At 45.6% G+C, this 17141-nt stretch overlaps 1 protein-coding gene across 2 annotated transcripts; it reads left to right on the top strand.

Moving 5' to 3' along the window:
• Positions 1–29: 29 nt before the first annotated feature.
• On the top strand, positions 30–15909 carry SLC35A1 (solute carrier family 35 member A1). Of its 2 annotated transcripts, XM_033002797.2 has the most exons (8): positions 38–176; positions 2893–3070; positions 8700–8859; positions 9245–9397; positions 10195–10261; positions 13308–13484; positions 13886–14020; positions 15351–15909. In XM_033002797.2, exons 1-8 carry the CDS (start codon positions 161–163, stop codon positions 15479–15481), a joined length of 1017 nt encoding a protein of 338 aa, XP_032858688.2. In that variant the 5' UTR covers positions 38–160; the 3' UTR covers positions 15482–15909. The 2 variants fall into 2 exon arrangements, with proteins under 2 accessions (XP_032858689.2, XP_032858688.2); XM_033002798.2 differs by lacking the exon at positions 13886–14020 and having other exon boundaries at positions 30–176.
• The last annotated feature ends 1232 nt before the right edge of the window (positions 15910–17141 follow it).

Below are 17141 nucleotides of genomic sequence, written 5' to 3'. Positions count from 1 at the left end.
GGAGAGGCTGTCTGGGCGAGACAGAGTTTAGAGTCTATGGTGAAGCGAGGGAGGCGGGGCGTTCTAGGCGGCCGCGCCGCACTCTATGGTGTAATGGGAGGAGCGGCGGGGCACGGCGGGCGGCTCCGGCCCGGCGGTCTTGGCGCCTTCTGCGGGCACGATGTCGCCTCCGAAAGGTGAGGGCGGCGGAGGCGGCGCGGGCGTTACAGGGGCACGGTGGGCGTTACAGGGGCACCGTGGCGCCCGGCGGGAGCTACGGCCGGAGAAGGGGGGGGGGGGGCGATCCCGCCCCCTCAAGACGAAGGGCGACCCGCTCGCCGGCGGCTCCCCCCGCCCCAGAGGGAGTTGGAACCGCCCTCCCCGCCGGGGGGCTGCGGCGCCGGGCGCCACCACCGCGGCCGGCGGGGGGGGAGAAGGGGCTGTGAAGTGGCACGGGGCCGCGCCGGGGAGGGTCTCTCCACCCCCCCGCCACCCGCTCCGCCTTCCCCTTCTCCTCCCGCCGCCTGTGAGTGGCCTGGCCCCCCCCCCCCCCCGGGCCAGATTCCCCTCAGAGAGGGCCCGGCGCAGGGCTCCGCAGCTCCTGACAGCGGGTTTGGTGGGGAAGAGAAGCGGGGGGGGCAGCCGCCGGAGAAGGGGGGGCGCGGAGCCAGCGGGGTTTGCCGCCGCGTGGGTAAGGCTGGGTGCGAGGCACCCACCGGCCCCGCTGCCCCCCCCCGCGGGCTGCGCTTCGTGTGCCAGCCGTGGCCGTGGGCTGCCATTTAACAGAGCCCTGGCAGGGTGGTTACGTGAGCTGTGGAGATGCGTGGGAGGCCCGCACTTATATCCTGAGGCTTTCGGCCTCTCTGGTTCCTTTCGCTGGAAATCGTTTCATTTGAGCGCGGTTTGCTGAAGCCTGGGAGAGAAACTCTGGGAAAGAGCTTCTTTCAGGTCTCAGCCCACTTTTTGTTTGTTTGGTTGGTTGGGTTTTTTTGCAAGCTTGTATAAGTTCAGACTTACGAGCAGAAGATATGGGCGCCCCAACTATGCTTTCCTTCTGCCCCCAGTGCTACACTGGTACTGATGCAGACACGTGAGCCAGGCTGGAGATGTGTTCAGGCAGAAAACTAACTGCAAACAGCTTTTTACATAACGCTAGAACTATCTAGTATAGTTACTAGGTTCATTATGTCCTGCTGCATTTGGTTTACCCAAGTTTGCAAACAGTTGCCAAATTTGGGCATTTATTTCTTTAAAGTGCAGTTTATATAGGCAAGGATTAAATTTAGTTTTAGTTCTGTAGCGCATAAGCTTAAAATCTTATTGTGTAAAAACACATTGTTAATATAATTTCTGTCAGCATTAAATATAAATTAGAAAATACATTTTTGTAAAACTGGACTGGGTTAATTTTGTTTCCTCCTTGTTATGCCCTTGGATTTCCACCACCCCTCCCCTCAATCCAAACTTAATTTAAAAATGGATTACAGCTTGTAAGTCTCTTTTAAGCATTGTTAGTCCAAAAACTAATTGGCTCTACCTTTTAAAAGTGGTTACTGACATGGGTAAGATTTTTATCTATAAGGAAGTAGCTAATTTAAATGATTGCAGCAGCAGGAGGTATTAACTGTACCTTGCAGAAATGTTATGCAATAGAAGACATTACTGGCTTGAAAGAAAAATTAACCAAAACATCGGTTGCACTGGATTCAGCAATTCATTCCTGTATTAAATGAACAAAGTTATTACAAATCTGCCCAGGGCTTATCTGTTAGCTCATTCCCTAATCAGCAGAGGAACATAAACTTACACCAATTAAAGTAAGTTTCATTAGGGTATTCAGAACATGACAGACAGTGGCCCGAAAGATGCTGCTGAATGACCAGCATCACCCCTCAGGTGCCATGCATAACAAATAATAATTTACCATTTTGAAATACGGTTTTGTAGACACCACACGTTTGCTGATGCCTCCTGTTGGAGGGCATGCCTTCGTGCAGAGGGGTCCTGTTTGGAGTCGTGTGCTGTTCTCTTTACTGGTACGGATGTGGCCTTAGCCCTTCTCTGATGTGGGAATGAACTGGTGTGGCCTGGCCATGTCCACCCGATGAAACTCTCAGGCCTTAGCGGAAAATGTGTTTTTCACCAGGGGATTTGGGACAGGCTACCTGCCAAATTATGGATAATTGATCCAGGGCAAAGCTGTTACAAGAATTGCTGCTGCTGTAGGAGTATAGCAGTGGGGAAGATAGAGGGGGATAACACAGGTGATACCAGGTCTGTGTGTGGTTTGATTTACTTCAGTAGCCATAACCTCAGTGCCTTCTACCATGAATTCTTAAAGAAAGCCTCTTGTGTGAAGTCTCATCACTGTTCTGAGCAAAGCGCTCTCTTCTACTAACTTAGGGGGAAAAGAAGGCTGAAAGAAATGCTGTCTCATTTTTGAATATTTGCTAGATTGATTCCCTTCTTTGCTGGTACTGAACTTTTCCTCTCTCTGCTTTTACTGGTCTGCCAACGCTCTTTGTGTCAGACTTCCATATACTACGTGGAGAGGATCAGCTGCCGTTTTAGAGCGAGCACTTACTGTCAGCTAAAGAGCAGGAAAGCATGGAAAGACTTTTTGATCGCTGTTAGATAAATATTAGTCTGGGATCAGTTTTTCTAGAACGAAGGATGATTATGAGGGCAAGAGGACATCTTATTTTCAAACACTTGGTGCTCCTCTACAAGCTTCTTTGAGAAGAGACTTCAAAATTTTACATAAACCTTTTACAGGAACAGTTTCACAACACTGTAGTTATTGTATGCTGCCACCAGAGTATTTGATGCAGTCCTCCAGCTAGAGAACACCCTGTTTCCGTTATTGAATTAAAATGAAAGGCATGCTGAGTTGTTATCTTTGTTTTCTTTCAGAAAATGTCAGCTTACTCTTCAAGTTGTACTGCCTCACAGTGATGACCCTGGTTGCTGCAACATACACGGTCGCGTTGCGATACACGAGGACAGTAGAGACAGAACTCTACTTTTCAACGACGGCTGTGTGTGTCACTGAAGTTATCAAGTTGTTCTTGAGTGTGGGCATCTTGGCTAAGTAAGTATGGGAATGCTAATCAGTATTTTGAAAATGAATCCCTGCTTCTAACCTCAGATTCTCAGATAGAGAAGTACAGATACATTTGAGAACGTGTCTGGATAGTCATGCTGTGGGAGAGTCATTTTAGAGTGGGTTAGAGCTGGTGAGTCCTCCTCCACTGAAACTGCTTTGTAAACAGCACAATATTCAGGCGTGTCCTTTCTGCATTTTTTAGTATTTTTGTGTGCTTTGGAATAGGTTCAGAATGTCAGCATGGATTATCTGTGATGTTTTGGGTCTTTAAAGTACTGGTATAGATGAAAGCTGGACTGTGAGCCATCGTCTGCTGAGTTATATGGAATTGTAATGTTCTACTCATAAATTTTCCCAAACAGTGTTACAGACAGACATTTTGCCATCTCCATTAACCTGGGGAATCAATGCTTCAAGACTGTCATCAGAAAAGTTTCCGTAATCCCAGACTGCCACTAAGGACTAGGACTTTAGTGCGCACATGAGCATCTGACATAGGGAGGCTCTGAGTCTGCTGGTTTTCCTCTCAGCTTCCCTGTGCTACACCCTTCCTTGTAAGAATCTTTATATTCTGGACTTTTCCAAAGCCTGGTTCTTGCTGTTTGTGGTAGAATTTGTTCTTTTAGGGTCTCTGCCTATCTCTCTGTGGCTTTTGGTATATCAGAAGACTGGTTGTTTTGTGATAGAGGATAGTGAAGTCACATGGTCTACTTCAGATTTTTATCAAATCTTTTCTAATTACCATCAAAATGGCATTTTACTTGCTTTAGAAATGAGGCAATACTTGAATTTGGTAAGGCAGCTGTGGCAAACTGCCTTTTGTTTAACATTTCATTAAATGTAATGCATTAGAAAAGAAAAGCGTGACTGGTGGCAAATTTCTGTTTTTCGTTTTATGCACCCTGAGCTTCTCACTCTGCCAGCAGAGTTGTTGGGAGAAGTGTCTCTGCTGACAAGTGGTTGCACTGTGGTTCTCAGGGTGTTGTGGCCAGCGTGGATCCTGATCCGGGGTGCTTTCTGGAGGCTGCAGCAGCCCACGCTTCTCCACAGTGAGGGACCTGTGGATGGCATTTGGTAGCCTCACCTGTGTGTGTGACTTCTCAGATCTGTTCTTGTGCAGCTGGGACCCAGCCTGGTTATAGCTTACCAGAGAGCCCTAGTTCAGCAGGGTAAGGGATCTGCCTTTCGTTGAGTGTCAGCAATTTTGTGTTCATTAAATGTACAAATGGTCTTTTTGCTTGAAATAATTAAAAAGGCAATTACTTTTAACTCGGAATTCTATTATGTTTTCAGAACAGCCCTGCAGAGCCAGAAATCCGTGTAGGCATCATCCTCCCTTTGACAGTGGTCAGCAGAGGCTGCTTAGAGCAGAGGTGTAGGCAGTAGGGCAAGCACGGGCCGAGCTTTCCTTAGCTGGTGGCAGAAGCTTATGGGTTTCCCAGCCTGGATGCTGTGTGCACACGGTGGCTGTAGCACCTAATGATCCTGTCCTCTGTGAGACTGTCCAGTTTCTTCCTGAACTGTTAGTCCCTACTGTATCTGTGAAATGACTTCAGCAATATAATTACACGATATATGAAAAAGTACTTTTTAATAAACACTTTATCTAGCAGTTTCACTGGGTTCTACCTTGTTGACAGACATCATGAATAATCTTTCCCCCTTCATTTTTATTTTCGTATCTTTACAGATCTGTACTGTGTTTTCATCACCCGTTTATTTTTTAAGCTGGGAGTCCTAGTCTAATTTTCGCGTGATCATCCTAGTACCCATCTCTACAGCATTTCTGGTATTGCTACATCCCTTTTGAAACAGGATCCAGAGCTGCATGCAGCATTCAGGGCGTGAAGATGCTGTGGCATTGGGCAGAGAGGTGGAGGTGCTTTCTGTCCTGCTCTCGGTTCCTTTCCTAAGGATTTGGAACGTTCTGCTTGTTTCTCTGAACACAGCTGAGCCTTGAGCTGGCACCATTGGAGAGCGACTCACATCTTTTTCCCACATACCCATAACTGCTTTAGAGATGGTTGCTGTGTTCTGGGGGTTTAATTTCCTATGATTCTTCCTCACTTACTGGCAACTGAGCAACATTTGCTGATTAAAATTAGATTAATCTGATTCACTGAGCTCTTCGAAGGTTATGACATCTATTCTGATCTGGTCAGCTAGTGTTTTTTTTTTCCTTCTGTAGCTGAGAGATGGGCACCAGCAGGCACAGCTCATCAGGCCGTGCTCACCCCTGCTCGGTGGGACGTCTCGCTTGCTGGTGGGCCCGGATGCCTGCCTTTGCTGGCTGGGTAACTGAGCTGTTTCTCAGATGGCAAAAGACCTGGTGAATTCTGCTTGCTGCAGTGAGAGACCCTTTGGCAACTATTGGAAGTTTCCTTTTGGGTATCACATGTAATTGAATATAATCAGCAAAATTTCCCGATTTCCTAGTAATCTCCCATTTCAGATCACTTACAGATATGCTGGGCAGCACAGTTTCCTTCAGTGTCTCCTTTACAGCTTCCCCTGCTTTTAAACTCCTAACCCATTTGTCTCACCCAAGGCAAGGTGCCTTTGTAGTTTCATAACCAGTTAGAAGATAGAATACAATCTGTTTTTTCTGTACAGCAGGATATATTTGGGTGGGTACCATTTCTTTTTGAAACACCCAGCACTGATCACTGCAATATACAGGATACTGGAGTATGACTCTCACATTGTTCCGGCTGCAGCATTTGTTTTCTTACACATTCTTACACTCTGCCTTCACTGTGTTTACTTTTAAGGTTTCTCCTGGAAGGCATATCGAATGGATGAGTGCCAGAAGATTGTCTTTCAAAAGAGAAGTTTATGTTAGTTTAAGCTCTGTTAATTGTTTACTCAACTGTATTCGCAACTCCTCATATTTATTTAAAGTACAGTTCACCATCTGGTAATTACATTGTCTACATTCTTAGATGGTACGTAATTACTTAGCAATGGATGAAGAAAAGGAGAGCTGATTTGCAAATTCTGGTTTCAACTTCAGCTTTTCTAGCAAATGCATGTTTCTGTTGCAGAACCGATTGTTATTAGTATCTCTCACCCGTTCAGACCGATGAGAAAAAGAGTCTGTTTTTTAAGTTGAATCTAGATCAACATTAAGAATGCTGAATTCAAGCTGGATCACGTTTTATTTTCTTGTTTGATTTTGCAGTGTACATCTTTGGGCACCTTATTTTGCATTATCATCTGTACACAGAGACTTGTTTTAAATTCCTTTTTGTGTAGATTTAAATCTGTCTCCACGTGACCTTTGTGCTGAATTCAACTTACAGCTAGAGATTCTTGATAAGTGCATGCTTCAGAAGGAACACCCACTGCAAAGATGAACTATTATTTAGTTCATCTTCTTGCTCTCAAAAACTGAAGTGACAATGGTGCATTACTCGACATCTGTTATTCTTCATTGCTGAAATTCCATGCTAGAAGTCAAAGTAGACACAAACTACTGTTACTGCTCTGATTTGACTTTAAATATGCCATGTGATCAGCTAATTCACTGAGCATGGTCTGGAACAGAAACAGGCAGAGTTTAAATACTATTTTCTTGTTCAACAGCCTACCTTACTATCGACAAATAGTAGAAGCCACTACTCTGTGGTAATTTTTGACTTCTTATTCTCCCAGAGTAAAACTGTATCTGTGCTAGTATTTTATCTGCAGTTAGATATTTGAGATAGAGGCACTTTAGTCCAGCTGTACTTGGGTATTACCAGGAACTCTAGGTTTTCTTGTACATCTTATCTCCCAATGCTAGGCGATACAATAAATACATTGAGGAATAAGTAAACCAGCAATTTTGCCTATAATGTCAATGACTCATAACGTTTTACGCAGTTCTGTATCTAGTGCAATTAGCCATGGTGAGCTGTAGCACAAACTCTTTGCCTTCCTGGTATTGCAGACTTCACTTTGAGTGCTACTTGTCTGTAGATTTTTCATGTCAATGGTTGTCCCTTGTGGCCAGATGTGTCTTGCAAAAGACACGTACGTGACATGCCTGGTGTCACCAAGGCTGTCCCAAGCAAAGTATCCACTTAAGCTGGGAAAAGGGCTTCATCCATGACCTCGCTTGTACAACAGGGTGGGAAACCATGCACACCTCTGGTTGGTAACTGTACTGCTCCTGACTCTGTTTTTTTGTGTGCTCTCTGTTATCGGAAAATGGCAGAAAGAATCCCTTGCAGCTGTTTGTATGAAGACTGGTCTCAAAAAAAAAAAAAAAAAAACCAACAAAACAAAACCACAAAAAAACCCAACAAACAAAACAAACACCAAAAAAACCCCAAAAAAAGAAAACTGGGGGTGTGGGAGGGCGAACAGGAGGTATATGCTTGGTGCCAGGCAGGGAAGTAGGCAAGGGAGTAGAGAAACTTGGATAGAAGGATCATGAAAGGATAGTCCATAAATCTTTGGGGAGGAAAAGTTTAAGAGCCTGGAGCACAGAGTCAGGGGTTGATCAGGAATGGAAAATATGCAAGAACAATGTGGCTAATGAAGGAGCCTGGGGCATAAAGAGATTGCTAATTGTGGTAATTGCTAATAAGAGTTTGGGGTAGGTAGATACGTACATTTGTGAAAAAGAAAGAAGTTGGAGTGTGGGTGAAATGTGGGGAATTGGGCTTCTGGAGCACTGAGGAGGATGCGGACCGTTTGTACAAATGTGTGTGTAACGGAGGCCAAAGGAGCATTAAATTCAAGAGCAGTACAGGTTGCAAGTTGAGAGGCCTGTGGGAGGGGACACGAGTGATTTTGGCTGTTGGTATTTGTCAGTGACCAAGCAAGGGAAGAATGGGAAGGAGGAACATGGGACTTGGGGAGACCTGGGAAGGGAACTGGAGGACTTGAGTAGCAGTGACAAGTAAGCAAGAAGCGTCGGGTTGATGTACAAACGATAAGGGAGAATGAGCAATGCAGAGGGCAGCTTTGGTAACCTGAGGAGCCAGCCACAAAAGCGGGCAGCAGCCAGAGGAGACATGTTCTTGCCCGCTGCCCGCTCTCGAAGCGCACGAAGGAGGCGTGTGAAGGTGCTGCCACACGCCCCACCGGGCCTCACGGGGGCTGGGGCCGGCCCAGCCATTCCCGCAGCACAAGCGAGCCGGGGAGCCCAGAGCTGGCTGAGGGGAGAGAGGTGTTTCCAGCTCGGTCGTGGGCAAGGGCACAACAATCTTTTGGGGCTGGACTGCGAGGTCCAGGTTAAACTGGATCTGGAAAATCACGGGCACTTGACATCGCACACAAATTTTAATAAAAAAAAAAAATAGGGCGGGGGGGAACAACAGCCTCCTGTCCTGCTGCCTGTATACTTAGTGACTTATTCTCCTGTTTACAGTGTTCATGGTGGTTGTTTGTCACACATTAATGCCTCTCACCTCCTGATTCCAGAAGGTCTGCTTCACTTTCAGGGGTTTCTACTTGTTGATAACTTCACTGTTTTGTCCCAGTTAATTTTTCTTTAATGAGCAGAAGGTCCAACTGATTGTTGAGAAGAAATTTTCAGTCTTCCCAAAGAATTCATTGATTTGGTTTCTGTTTTCAGTGATCAGTTTAAGAGAGCCCTCAGTTATACTAATATTTTATTTTGCAGAGAAACTGGAAGTCTGGCAAGGTTAATAACATCTTTAAAAGAAAACGTATTCGGAAGTCCGACAGAGTTGCTAAAATTAAGTGTTCCGTCTTTGGTGTATGCTCTCCAAAACAATATGGCATTTGTGGCTCTTAGCAACTTGGATGCGGCGGTCTACCAGGTAGTACACGTTTCTGCCAGTAACTGACCTGTAAATACATTTCGCTTCACTGTGTCATGAGGCGTGCGTGCTGGGTGCCTGCCTGCCCAGCACCCAGTAACCTCTTGAGCCTCAGGGTGAAAAGCCAACCGGTGCTTTGTGTTATTCGGAGCACCCGCTCTGTTGCAACGCTCTGGTTTTATGAGCTATCCCGCTCACTGCTAGAGTCACTTCAAATTCACTTTGTTGGAATTGGCGATGGTACGAAAACCCCAAGGTATCTGTAGGAAGTCAAAGAACAGAAAGTTGTATTTGTCGTTCTGTAGTTGAATTCGCGATTTTATTTTCTTGGTTTGGAGGAGTTTATAAAATCACATCCTCTGTGCTATATTCCCATCTCCTTCAGGTGACATACCAGCTGAAGATCCCTTGTACAGCTTTATGTACAGTCCTCATGCTAAACCGGACCCTTAGTAAGTTGCAGTGGTTCTCTGTCTTCATGCTGTGTGGTGGTGTTACCCTGGTGCAGTGGAAGCCTGCTCAGGCTACAAAAGTACAGGTAAGAGTTTGCGTTTTGCCACATCACAACAAAGAATAAACTGCCTTATGCTTTGTATTTCGCTTCACAGCAGCTGGGACTAAGGCAAGGTCTCTTCTACTCCGCACAGCAGTATCTGTTTCCTTTTTCCAGCCACTTCATCTGCAACATAATCACTAGTTTGATCGCTCACTTTCACATTTATTGTATACCAGTCCAGGCAGGCTTGCGGCATTGCTCCGGCCTCCCTTGTTGGAAAGGCAGCTGATTGCCACAATTAGTGTAAATTACCACAGTCGTCGCAATCAGTCTAATGCACCGTCATAGGAGTATCTGAGTAATATATTGTTTCCAGCAGTTGGCCCTGGTATCTTTGTAATTGTTGGAGAGGAGAACTTGGAATCGAAGCACTTGGCGGAATTAGGAGTGAAACTCCAGTGCCTGTGGGCGTGGGTCTGTCGTTTACACGCACCCTTCACAGGCACTGACCTAGTCCCGCTCTAGGCAGAAACAAGTGTCTTCTGTTTCTGAGGCCTTGGCTGCTGGTGGGCAGCATTAGTGGGAAGGGCAGGTCACGCAGCTGGGAAGACTGGCCACAGCTGAGTAGATGGTGCCTCTGAGCGCTGCAGGGGTTGGGAAGGGAAACACCACACAGCTACTCCAGGCTCCTCTGAAGGGCGGCACTAGCTAATCGAGCGCATTTTATACTGTAATGAAATGCTAATAATTTTGCTGTATTTAATAAAGTAATTCTGCAGTTGATTATTGTAAATTACTGAAGCGTTGCATCCTTTTTAAAATGATGGTCGATGTTGCAGGTGGAGCAGAATCCATGGCTAGGGTTTGGAGCGATTGCTGTGGCCGTATTGTGTTCAGGATTTGCAGGTACAGTATTATTTCTGTGTGCAGGTCGCATCAGAAGGGCTGGAGAACTCATGGTGTTTAAAACAGAACATTCTACGCTAGTTAACTCGTCTCTGATGAGAAGATAAAAAAGGACTTTATCCCCTCTGCCCATAATTACCTTCTACTTGCAGTAATTATGACAGATTCATGACACGATTACTCCAGTCGTCAGGCAAATGAGTAGGAGCACGCACTACTGGCTTTACACGATGCAACTGAGAAGGCTGGTTTGCAAGTGGAAGCATCTTTCAAACGCTTCGAATAATACTGTAGGGAGCATCCATAATGACTCAGTACAATTAATTAACGTACATCAATTTTATAAAGTTGGCTTTGCAGTGAATAGCTCCCTTACGGTGATCACGTGAAATATTTGCATTTTTTATAAGTGGAACTGAGCTACTCGCTCAGCTCAGCCCTGAAATGCACATTGCTGTAGTCCTGTAGGTGGTAAATGTAACCGAGATGCAGAGGGAGCATGAGTAAGGCAGAGAGGAAGATGAGTAGCAGGAAGCCTAGATTGACTAACGAAGGAGGTTTGGTTTGGTTTGGTTTTGTTCTACAACCAGTGTTGCCCCTCAGAGTAGTTTTTCTCAGGCTTCTGCAGAAGGAGACCAGAACGTGAGGACGGACAAGTGAGCTGGTAGGTACTGGTACCCGCCTCTAGTGCCGTACAGTCCTGCAAGAATCATCTCGTGCTGTGCCTGCACACTCGTTACTCGTGGCAAACATCCTGGTTGGCAGGGGAGGGAAGGAGGAGGGTGTCCTTCTTGATCGGTGTCTTTTCAGTGAAATGGGCACTCGGAAGCAGAAGTACTAAGTGAGACCGGGTAGAGCTCAATCAACTTTTCCTGGAAGGTTATACTTTTACCCATTCCAGTAGATTCTCCCAAACCCCAAGACAAAATACAGCGCTCACGGTGAGGCCTTCGGAGTCTCCCGAAGCTCTGTCGCTTTCTCCGGTAACGCGGGTAGGCAGCTGTGCTTCTGGAGGTCTGCAAACTGGGACCACTGGGAGGGCTGATGCAGGCAGCTCTAGAGGATTTAGACACACATGGCTCTCCTCCTGCAAGGACTGCAGCTTGGGTGTTTCCCCACTGACAGTTGTAGCTTGGAGGCAGCTGGGAGGACAAGAGCGTTTCATCTGTGGAGCTTCTTGTGCCCTTGGGGTTTTACATGTTGAAAACATAAATCCTATTGAAACTCCTTTCCTCCTCTTCCTTCCCACGCCCACATGAAGTAGTTATTTTGGCATTAAACCTTCCGTTTCTGGGCTGACCATAATAAGTATTTTATATTATTCCAGCAAAGTCAAAAAAGTTGCGTGTTTTTGTCCTTCAGAGATGGAAAAGAAATTTCTTCAATCTGCTTATCCTGTGATAATTTTCAAGCGTCCAGGGGCCTGACACTGCTTATAAAAGCATTGGGCAAATACGTAATGGCAGATTGTTTGTGACTTGAAACAGTTCTGAAGAGTAATTTCTCCTAAACAGCCCCCATTCTTGCCTAGTGGAGTGGATTTTTTTTTTTTTTTTATTTTTACTTTTAGAAATCTGAAAGCATAGTTTCACTGGTTTGCTTACCATTTTCTTAGTTTATAAAATTTACAAGTATGGTTCAGACTCAAGCCAGATTTCTGGTCCACTGATTATACCTGGTTGTGCTCTGTGGGTCTTCTGTGGGCAAGAAACTTGAGATAGATTACTGTGTGTTCCTTTAAGCAATGCCGCCATTAACAGGGTTAGTTTTTTGTTGATATTTAGACTTTAAAAATGTATATTCAGAGGAGATAATATAATATTTCCTTGAGTTTATTAGTTGAACACCTGAAATACGAATCTGTTCTCTATTCACCTGGAAGTATTCACTGTACTGTATTAAATTATAAATTGCATTTTTCATGCATAAAAGAGTAGCAAGACCTTCCTTGAAGCTAGCTGAGGGATTTCGGGAGGAGTGTGTGCCTAGGGTTTCTAACCCACAGGTCCCTCTGTGCTGTCTGTCAGTTCCATGTACTTCTCTCATACTGCGTGAAAGATCGTGGGTGACATTCAGCAGCAGTAAGCTTTTAGTCAGTGGGGCTCGCAGCAGAAGCTCGTGGAAGAGGCCGAGGAGATCCGAGTCCTGCAAACTGCTGCCCGGGTTTTGCAACGTGAAGGAAATCCCAGAGATGAGCTGAGTCCTGGTGCGGGAGGGATGGTTTAAAAGGCAGGTAGTGATGGCCTTGTGGAACGTCAGCCTACATACACCTCCCAAGTAGAATAATGAAAAGATATTTGGGGAATTTCAGTAATGCAGAGTATTAAAGTAATGCTCATCAGCGTGGCGCTATGAACCAGAACTTTCAATGAAAATGAACTCCATTTCCTCAAAACCAATCTCTAGTTTCAGTCAGCAGAAGGCATCGCTTTTGATCTGCTCTTGTAATCCCCTGAAGCCGTGGTTTCAGAACGTCACCGCGCTGCCAAGTGCTCTGCAAGCACAAGGCTTCTGAGGAATTTTCAGTCTCGGTGCTGAGGTAATGCAGTCCCACCCCTGTTTGTGATTTCGTACTGCTAAGTATCCCAATGGAGGAAAAAAAAAAAAAAAAAGAAAAAACCAACTTCTGCATCATACTAAAATACATAAATACTGTCCTGGGGATAAAATATCAGGTGCCAAGATGAGACACTTGTTTTCTGGTGTAGAATTATACAGGAGAGACTCCTGTGCCAGACAGCAGCCTGGTAAATCAGAGATGAGGAGTCGTTTCAGTGGTTGATGAGGTTCATTGTTGCAACAACCGTAAAGAGAAATAGAGTCTATTTTTGACGTTCTGTACCCATTAAAATGATCCTGCTTGCAAGGCACACGTTAGCAGGCTGTGTGGTTGGGTCCTCGGCACTGGGAGCTTCTCTGAAACTTAACAGTGTGTAGGACGAGATGATTCCAGTTGTCTTGTCTGGCTCTAAAACACCGCGAACCACGAATCATTAAGGATGATGCTTCATCTCACTGAATTTTTTTATTTTTTTTTTTTTTTTAGGAGTTTATTTTGAGAAGGTCTTAAAGAGTTCAGATACTTCCTTGTGGGTGAGGAATATTCAGATGTACTTGTCTGGGATTGTGGTGACTTTATTTGGTGTGTACATGTCAGACGGAGCCCAAGTTCTCGAGAAAGGCTTTTTCTATGGCTATACGTACTACGTCTGGTTTGTCATCTGTAAGTATCTTGTGGGTTTAGGGTCTTGTTACGTTGTTTTCCTTTTTTAACCATGATATAACTGATTGCACGAAGCTACAAATTCAGTCTAACACACTGGTTTTTACTGTGTTTTGGGGGATTTTATTTCACAGCATCACTTTATTAGAAATGATTCACTCTTCAATTTAAAGCTGCGCTGAAACAGCAGCCTAAAATAACTGAGTAGCAAGGAGAACGTTTTTAAATGCGTTGTATCTGGTCCTCCAGATGCCAGGTAGACATCCCATTTTGCTGCAGGTGGCAGTCGCCAGTTAGGCGGGGGTAGCCCAAACAAGGAGGACACCAGTGGAGGGAAACGTATCATTTCGGGAGTCACCTACTGCACCTTGACTGACAGAAACACCTTCTCCCCTTTCCAGTTCTCGCCAGCGTAGGCGGCCTCTACACTTCGGTGGTTGTTAAGTACACAGATAACATTATGAAGGGCTTTTCTGCAGCGGCAGCCATTGTTCTTTCCACTGTGGCATCAGTCATCCTCTTTGGCCTCCAGATAAGTGCGTGCCTTTTTGCCTCGTATTTGACTGTACGTGCGTGTTTCCTTCCTGGCTAGCAGGCTGTACGGAGTTCATACCAAAGCCATCGCTTGTGCCTCCTTTTGAATTTTGCTGGTTTTAATTTCGCCTCCTCCAGGACGCTTACGCGGGAGTGTGGGATCTGTGCTGCGTGACACAGGGTGCCTGATGATCCCTGTGCTTTCAAAGGCTTTCACGGTCTGTTTGCTCAGAGGCGTCCGACAACCTCAGACGGAAAGGTTCTTTCCGATTTAAACAGCTTAGAAGTTGATACAGCTTTATTCATGGATCACTTTCTGACGCAGTTTAGTGTGTGATAGAGCAGTTTACCTGAGCCTGCCGTGGATAAGTTAGAATTTCTTGTTGGTTTTAGCACAGCCAATGCCAAATTAATTCCCTGGCTATTTCTGCAAGGGCTTTACACACCCCTGTTAACGCGGTAGCGGCTATAACTTAACTTTTACCTTCCCTGTTTGCTGTGGACACCACCACGTGAGGGCGAGTCAGGCAGCAGCTGGGGTCATGACTAATGCCGTGAATATTTCTGAGAAGAAACAGCAGATTGCCTTGGGCTTTTCTGCAACTACAGAGGATTTTTTCCCCGATCTATTCTGTGATACCGTAGCCAGCAGCTCCTGCTCCGTCCTTCACTGTTTAGTTTTGGGTGTTTTTTACTTTCCTACCATAATCCAAAGTTGGTATGGTGTAATGGTGGAAAAACTAGATTTCTAACATGGCATTAGTGGGATGAAACTTAAGGAGAGTTTGCATAAGGAGAAAATCATCCATGTGTGGCTGAAAACAAGTGATGAAAAACACAATTAAGTTTGAAAAATTCACTTGGACAGAGCATTTTCTTGATGGTTGACACCAATCAAACCTGGACGGGTAATCTTTCTGCAAAGCCTCATTAATAGTGTTTCTTAAGCCAGTCTAGAAGCAGAAAGGCAAACAAGAGGTGTTATCACAGGCTACTTTCTCCCATCCACTGTGCCTTTATTGTTACATTTACTGTAACACAAGCCTGTCAGATGGCATCTGGAACTGCAGCAGATGTTTCACCTTTGCTTTTCTGACTGTTACCACCTTCTTGATGATAGGAGGCTAACTGAAGTGGGATTGTAAAACACTCAAGACTTGTTGGTGACAGAAGGCAAGGCTAGATTCTGTGAATTACTAAAAGCTTGTTGTCCTGTTCAGTTTTGAGTAACTTCAGTTCTGTCAGTCGGGTATCATAATTGATATAGCTTAGTCTTCTGAAGGTTTCTTCTTACACGGAGGTGTTTAAATAAACTATTTTGTCTCCTTTCAGCTGTTACCTTCTCCCTGGGTGCTCTCCTGGTGTGTATTTCTATTTACCTCTATGGATTACCTCGACAAGACACCACAAAAATCCAGCCGTCAGAGACTAAGAGCTCAAAAGAGAGACTTGCTACTGTGTGACATTGTCTATAAAAAAATGGACAGACAGACAAGAGAAAAAATGGACTTTAAAAAACCCTGTCTTTTTTAAAAATTAGCCTTAAGCTGGTCATGAAATGGTCTAAGGGGGATAGACTAAAAGCAGCAGTTAGTTCTGGTGTATGTGTGAAGTTTCCAGTGGCTGAAGCTGAGGCTACATTACCGCTGTGGAGCTGGATGGGTGTTGTACTGGAGGTGTTTTTCCTTCACAGGGGACAGTGAAGGCTCCTGCTTACAAGGAAAGCAGAATGAAGGAACTGAACACTCAATTGTACATAATGTATATAATGGGGAGAAATTGGTTCTTTGTGTGTTTGATAAAACTGTCTTGCCCTTTGAGGGCAGAAATGCTCAAAGGCTTCATAAAAATCTAATAAAAAGGGCAATTAGTGCCAGCACTTTCTCTTAAACTGGTTGACAATTGCAGTTTGATTGATGATGGGAAAAGTTTCTCTTCTTGGTGATACGTATGCGGTGACACAACCCCACCAGGAATGACCCTGCTTCGAGCATCACTTGCCTAGAAGCGATCAGACGTAGCACGTGCTGCTTGGTGTAGAAAGTTGGAATGGAAGACTGGTGTTTCTCTCAAGTTGCAAGTTTTCTTTCGCTCTTCAAATGTGTTTTATACCTGCTGTAGCTGCTAGAGGGATCTTCTATATGCTTTGTCAAACCCTGGTTGTACAGGGGAAGGTTCACATGTGTTCTTGTATCTCTGGCTTAAGTACAAATGAGTCAACTCCCAACTATCAGACTGGAAGACTTTTATCTGTACGTTTTCACTCTAAACCTTTTTGTGCATAGAGAGTGGTGCTTGAAAAGAGTTCCTGTAATGCATGTTAGCTTTTGATTTAATTTATGAGTGCCAACTGTATAGCTTCAACCTCCTCCCTCGTTTTCCGAGGCCGTCCAGAAACTGCAGCTCTGTGTTGAGGGAAAACTGACTTAGGTGCATCTGGGCAACTTGTTTACATTCCAAGTACAGTCAAACGCGTGCCCAAATTCAGAACTCTGCTTAGATTCCTTCAGACGTGAGTTAACCAGCTGGGTTTTACCTGACAGAGGGGCATCTTAAACGCAGCAACAACAAACACGCTTAAATGCCGTTCCAGCAAAGAGGGTGCTCCTCTCTGCCTCTTGCCAGCTCTTCGGTGCCACCGCAGCGCTGCTCGCCTGAGCCGAGGCTTTTTGCGCCTCCGGTGCTGAGGGAGCAGTGCGGGTCCTGTTCCAGCCATGCCAGGGGCTGGGGCGGCTTTGGCTGTCGGTTTTAGCCGATGTTACACCGAAGGGGCCGTGCGGTACAACAAACACCCAGGGAGAGAATTCTCTGGCGTGGTCTGACTCGCTCCCTTTGTTAGAGAGTAGCTGTTGTGGGCGAAGCACGGAGCGGCGACGGCAGAAGGGGAGAAGGTCGCTTGCTTAGGGCACTTCCTTTACCAAAAGGACGTCACGTTTACAGAGGTAAAACACAGACCAGGTCTCTTTCAGGGGAAAGACCAGGTGGATTAGTGTTGCAAGCAAGCTGCTGCCGCCACGTGCCTGGGAGGAAGCGACTGTGACAAGCCTGGGCTCCCCCGCACGGCTGTGCCACGCGTGCTCCGCTGCAGGCGGTATGCTGGAGCGCACAGCCCTCCCCCAGGCA

Source organism: Tyto alba, unplaced genomic scaffold, assembly GCF_018691265.1.
Source record: "Tyto alba isolate M040663 unplaced genomic scaffold, T.alba_DEE_v4.0 Super-Scaffold_40, whole genome shotgun sequence".
Lineage (NCBI taxonomy): Eukaryota > Metazoa > Chordata > Aves > Strigiformes > Tytonidae > Tyto > Tyto alba.
The sequence above is the reverse complement of the archived record's forward strand: the minus strand, read 5'-3'. Positions and strand labels throughout refer to the sequence as shown.

Coding starts and splice junctions, on each gene's coding strand:
- SLC35A1 (XM_033002797.2), top strand. Junction 9,398..10,194: donor CTCAGGCTACAAAAGTACAG/GTAAGAGTTTGC, acceptor TCGATGTTGCAG/GTGGAGCAGAATCCATGGCT. Junction 10,262..13,307: donor ATTGTGTTCAGGATTTGCAG/GTACAGTATTAT, acceptor TTTTTTTTTTAG/GAGTTTATTTTGAGAAGGTC.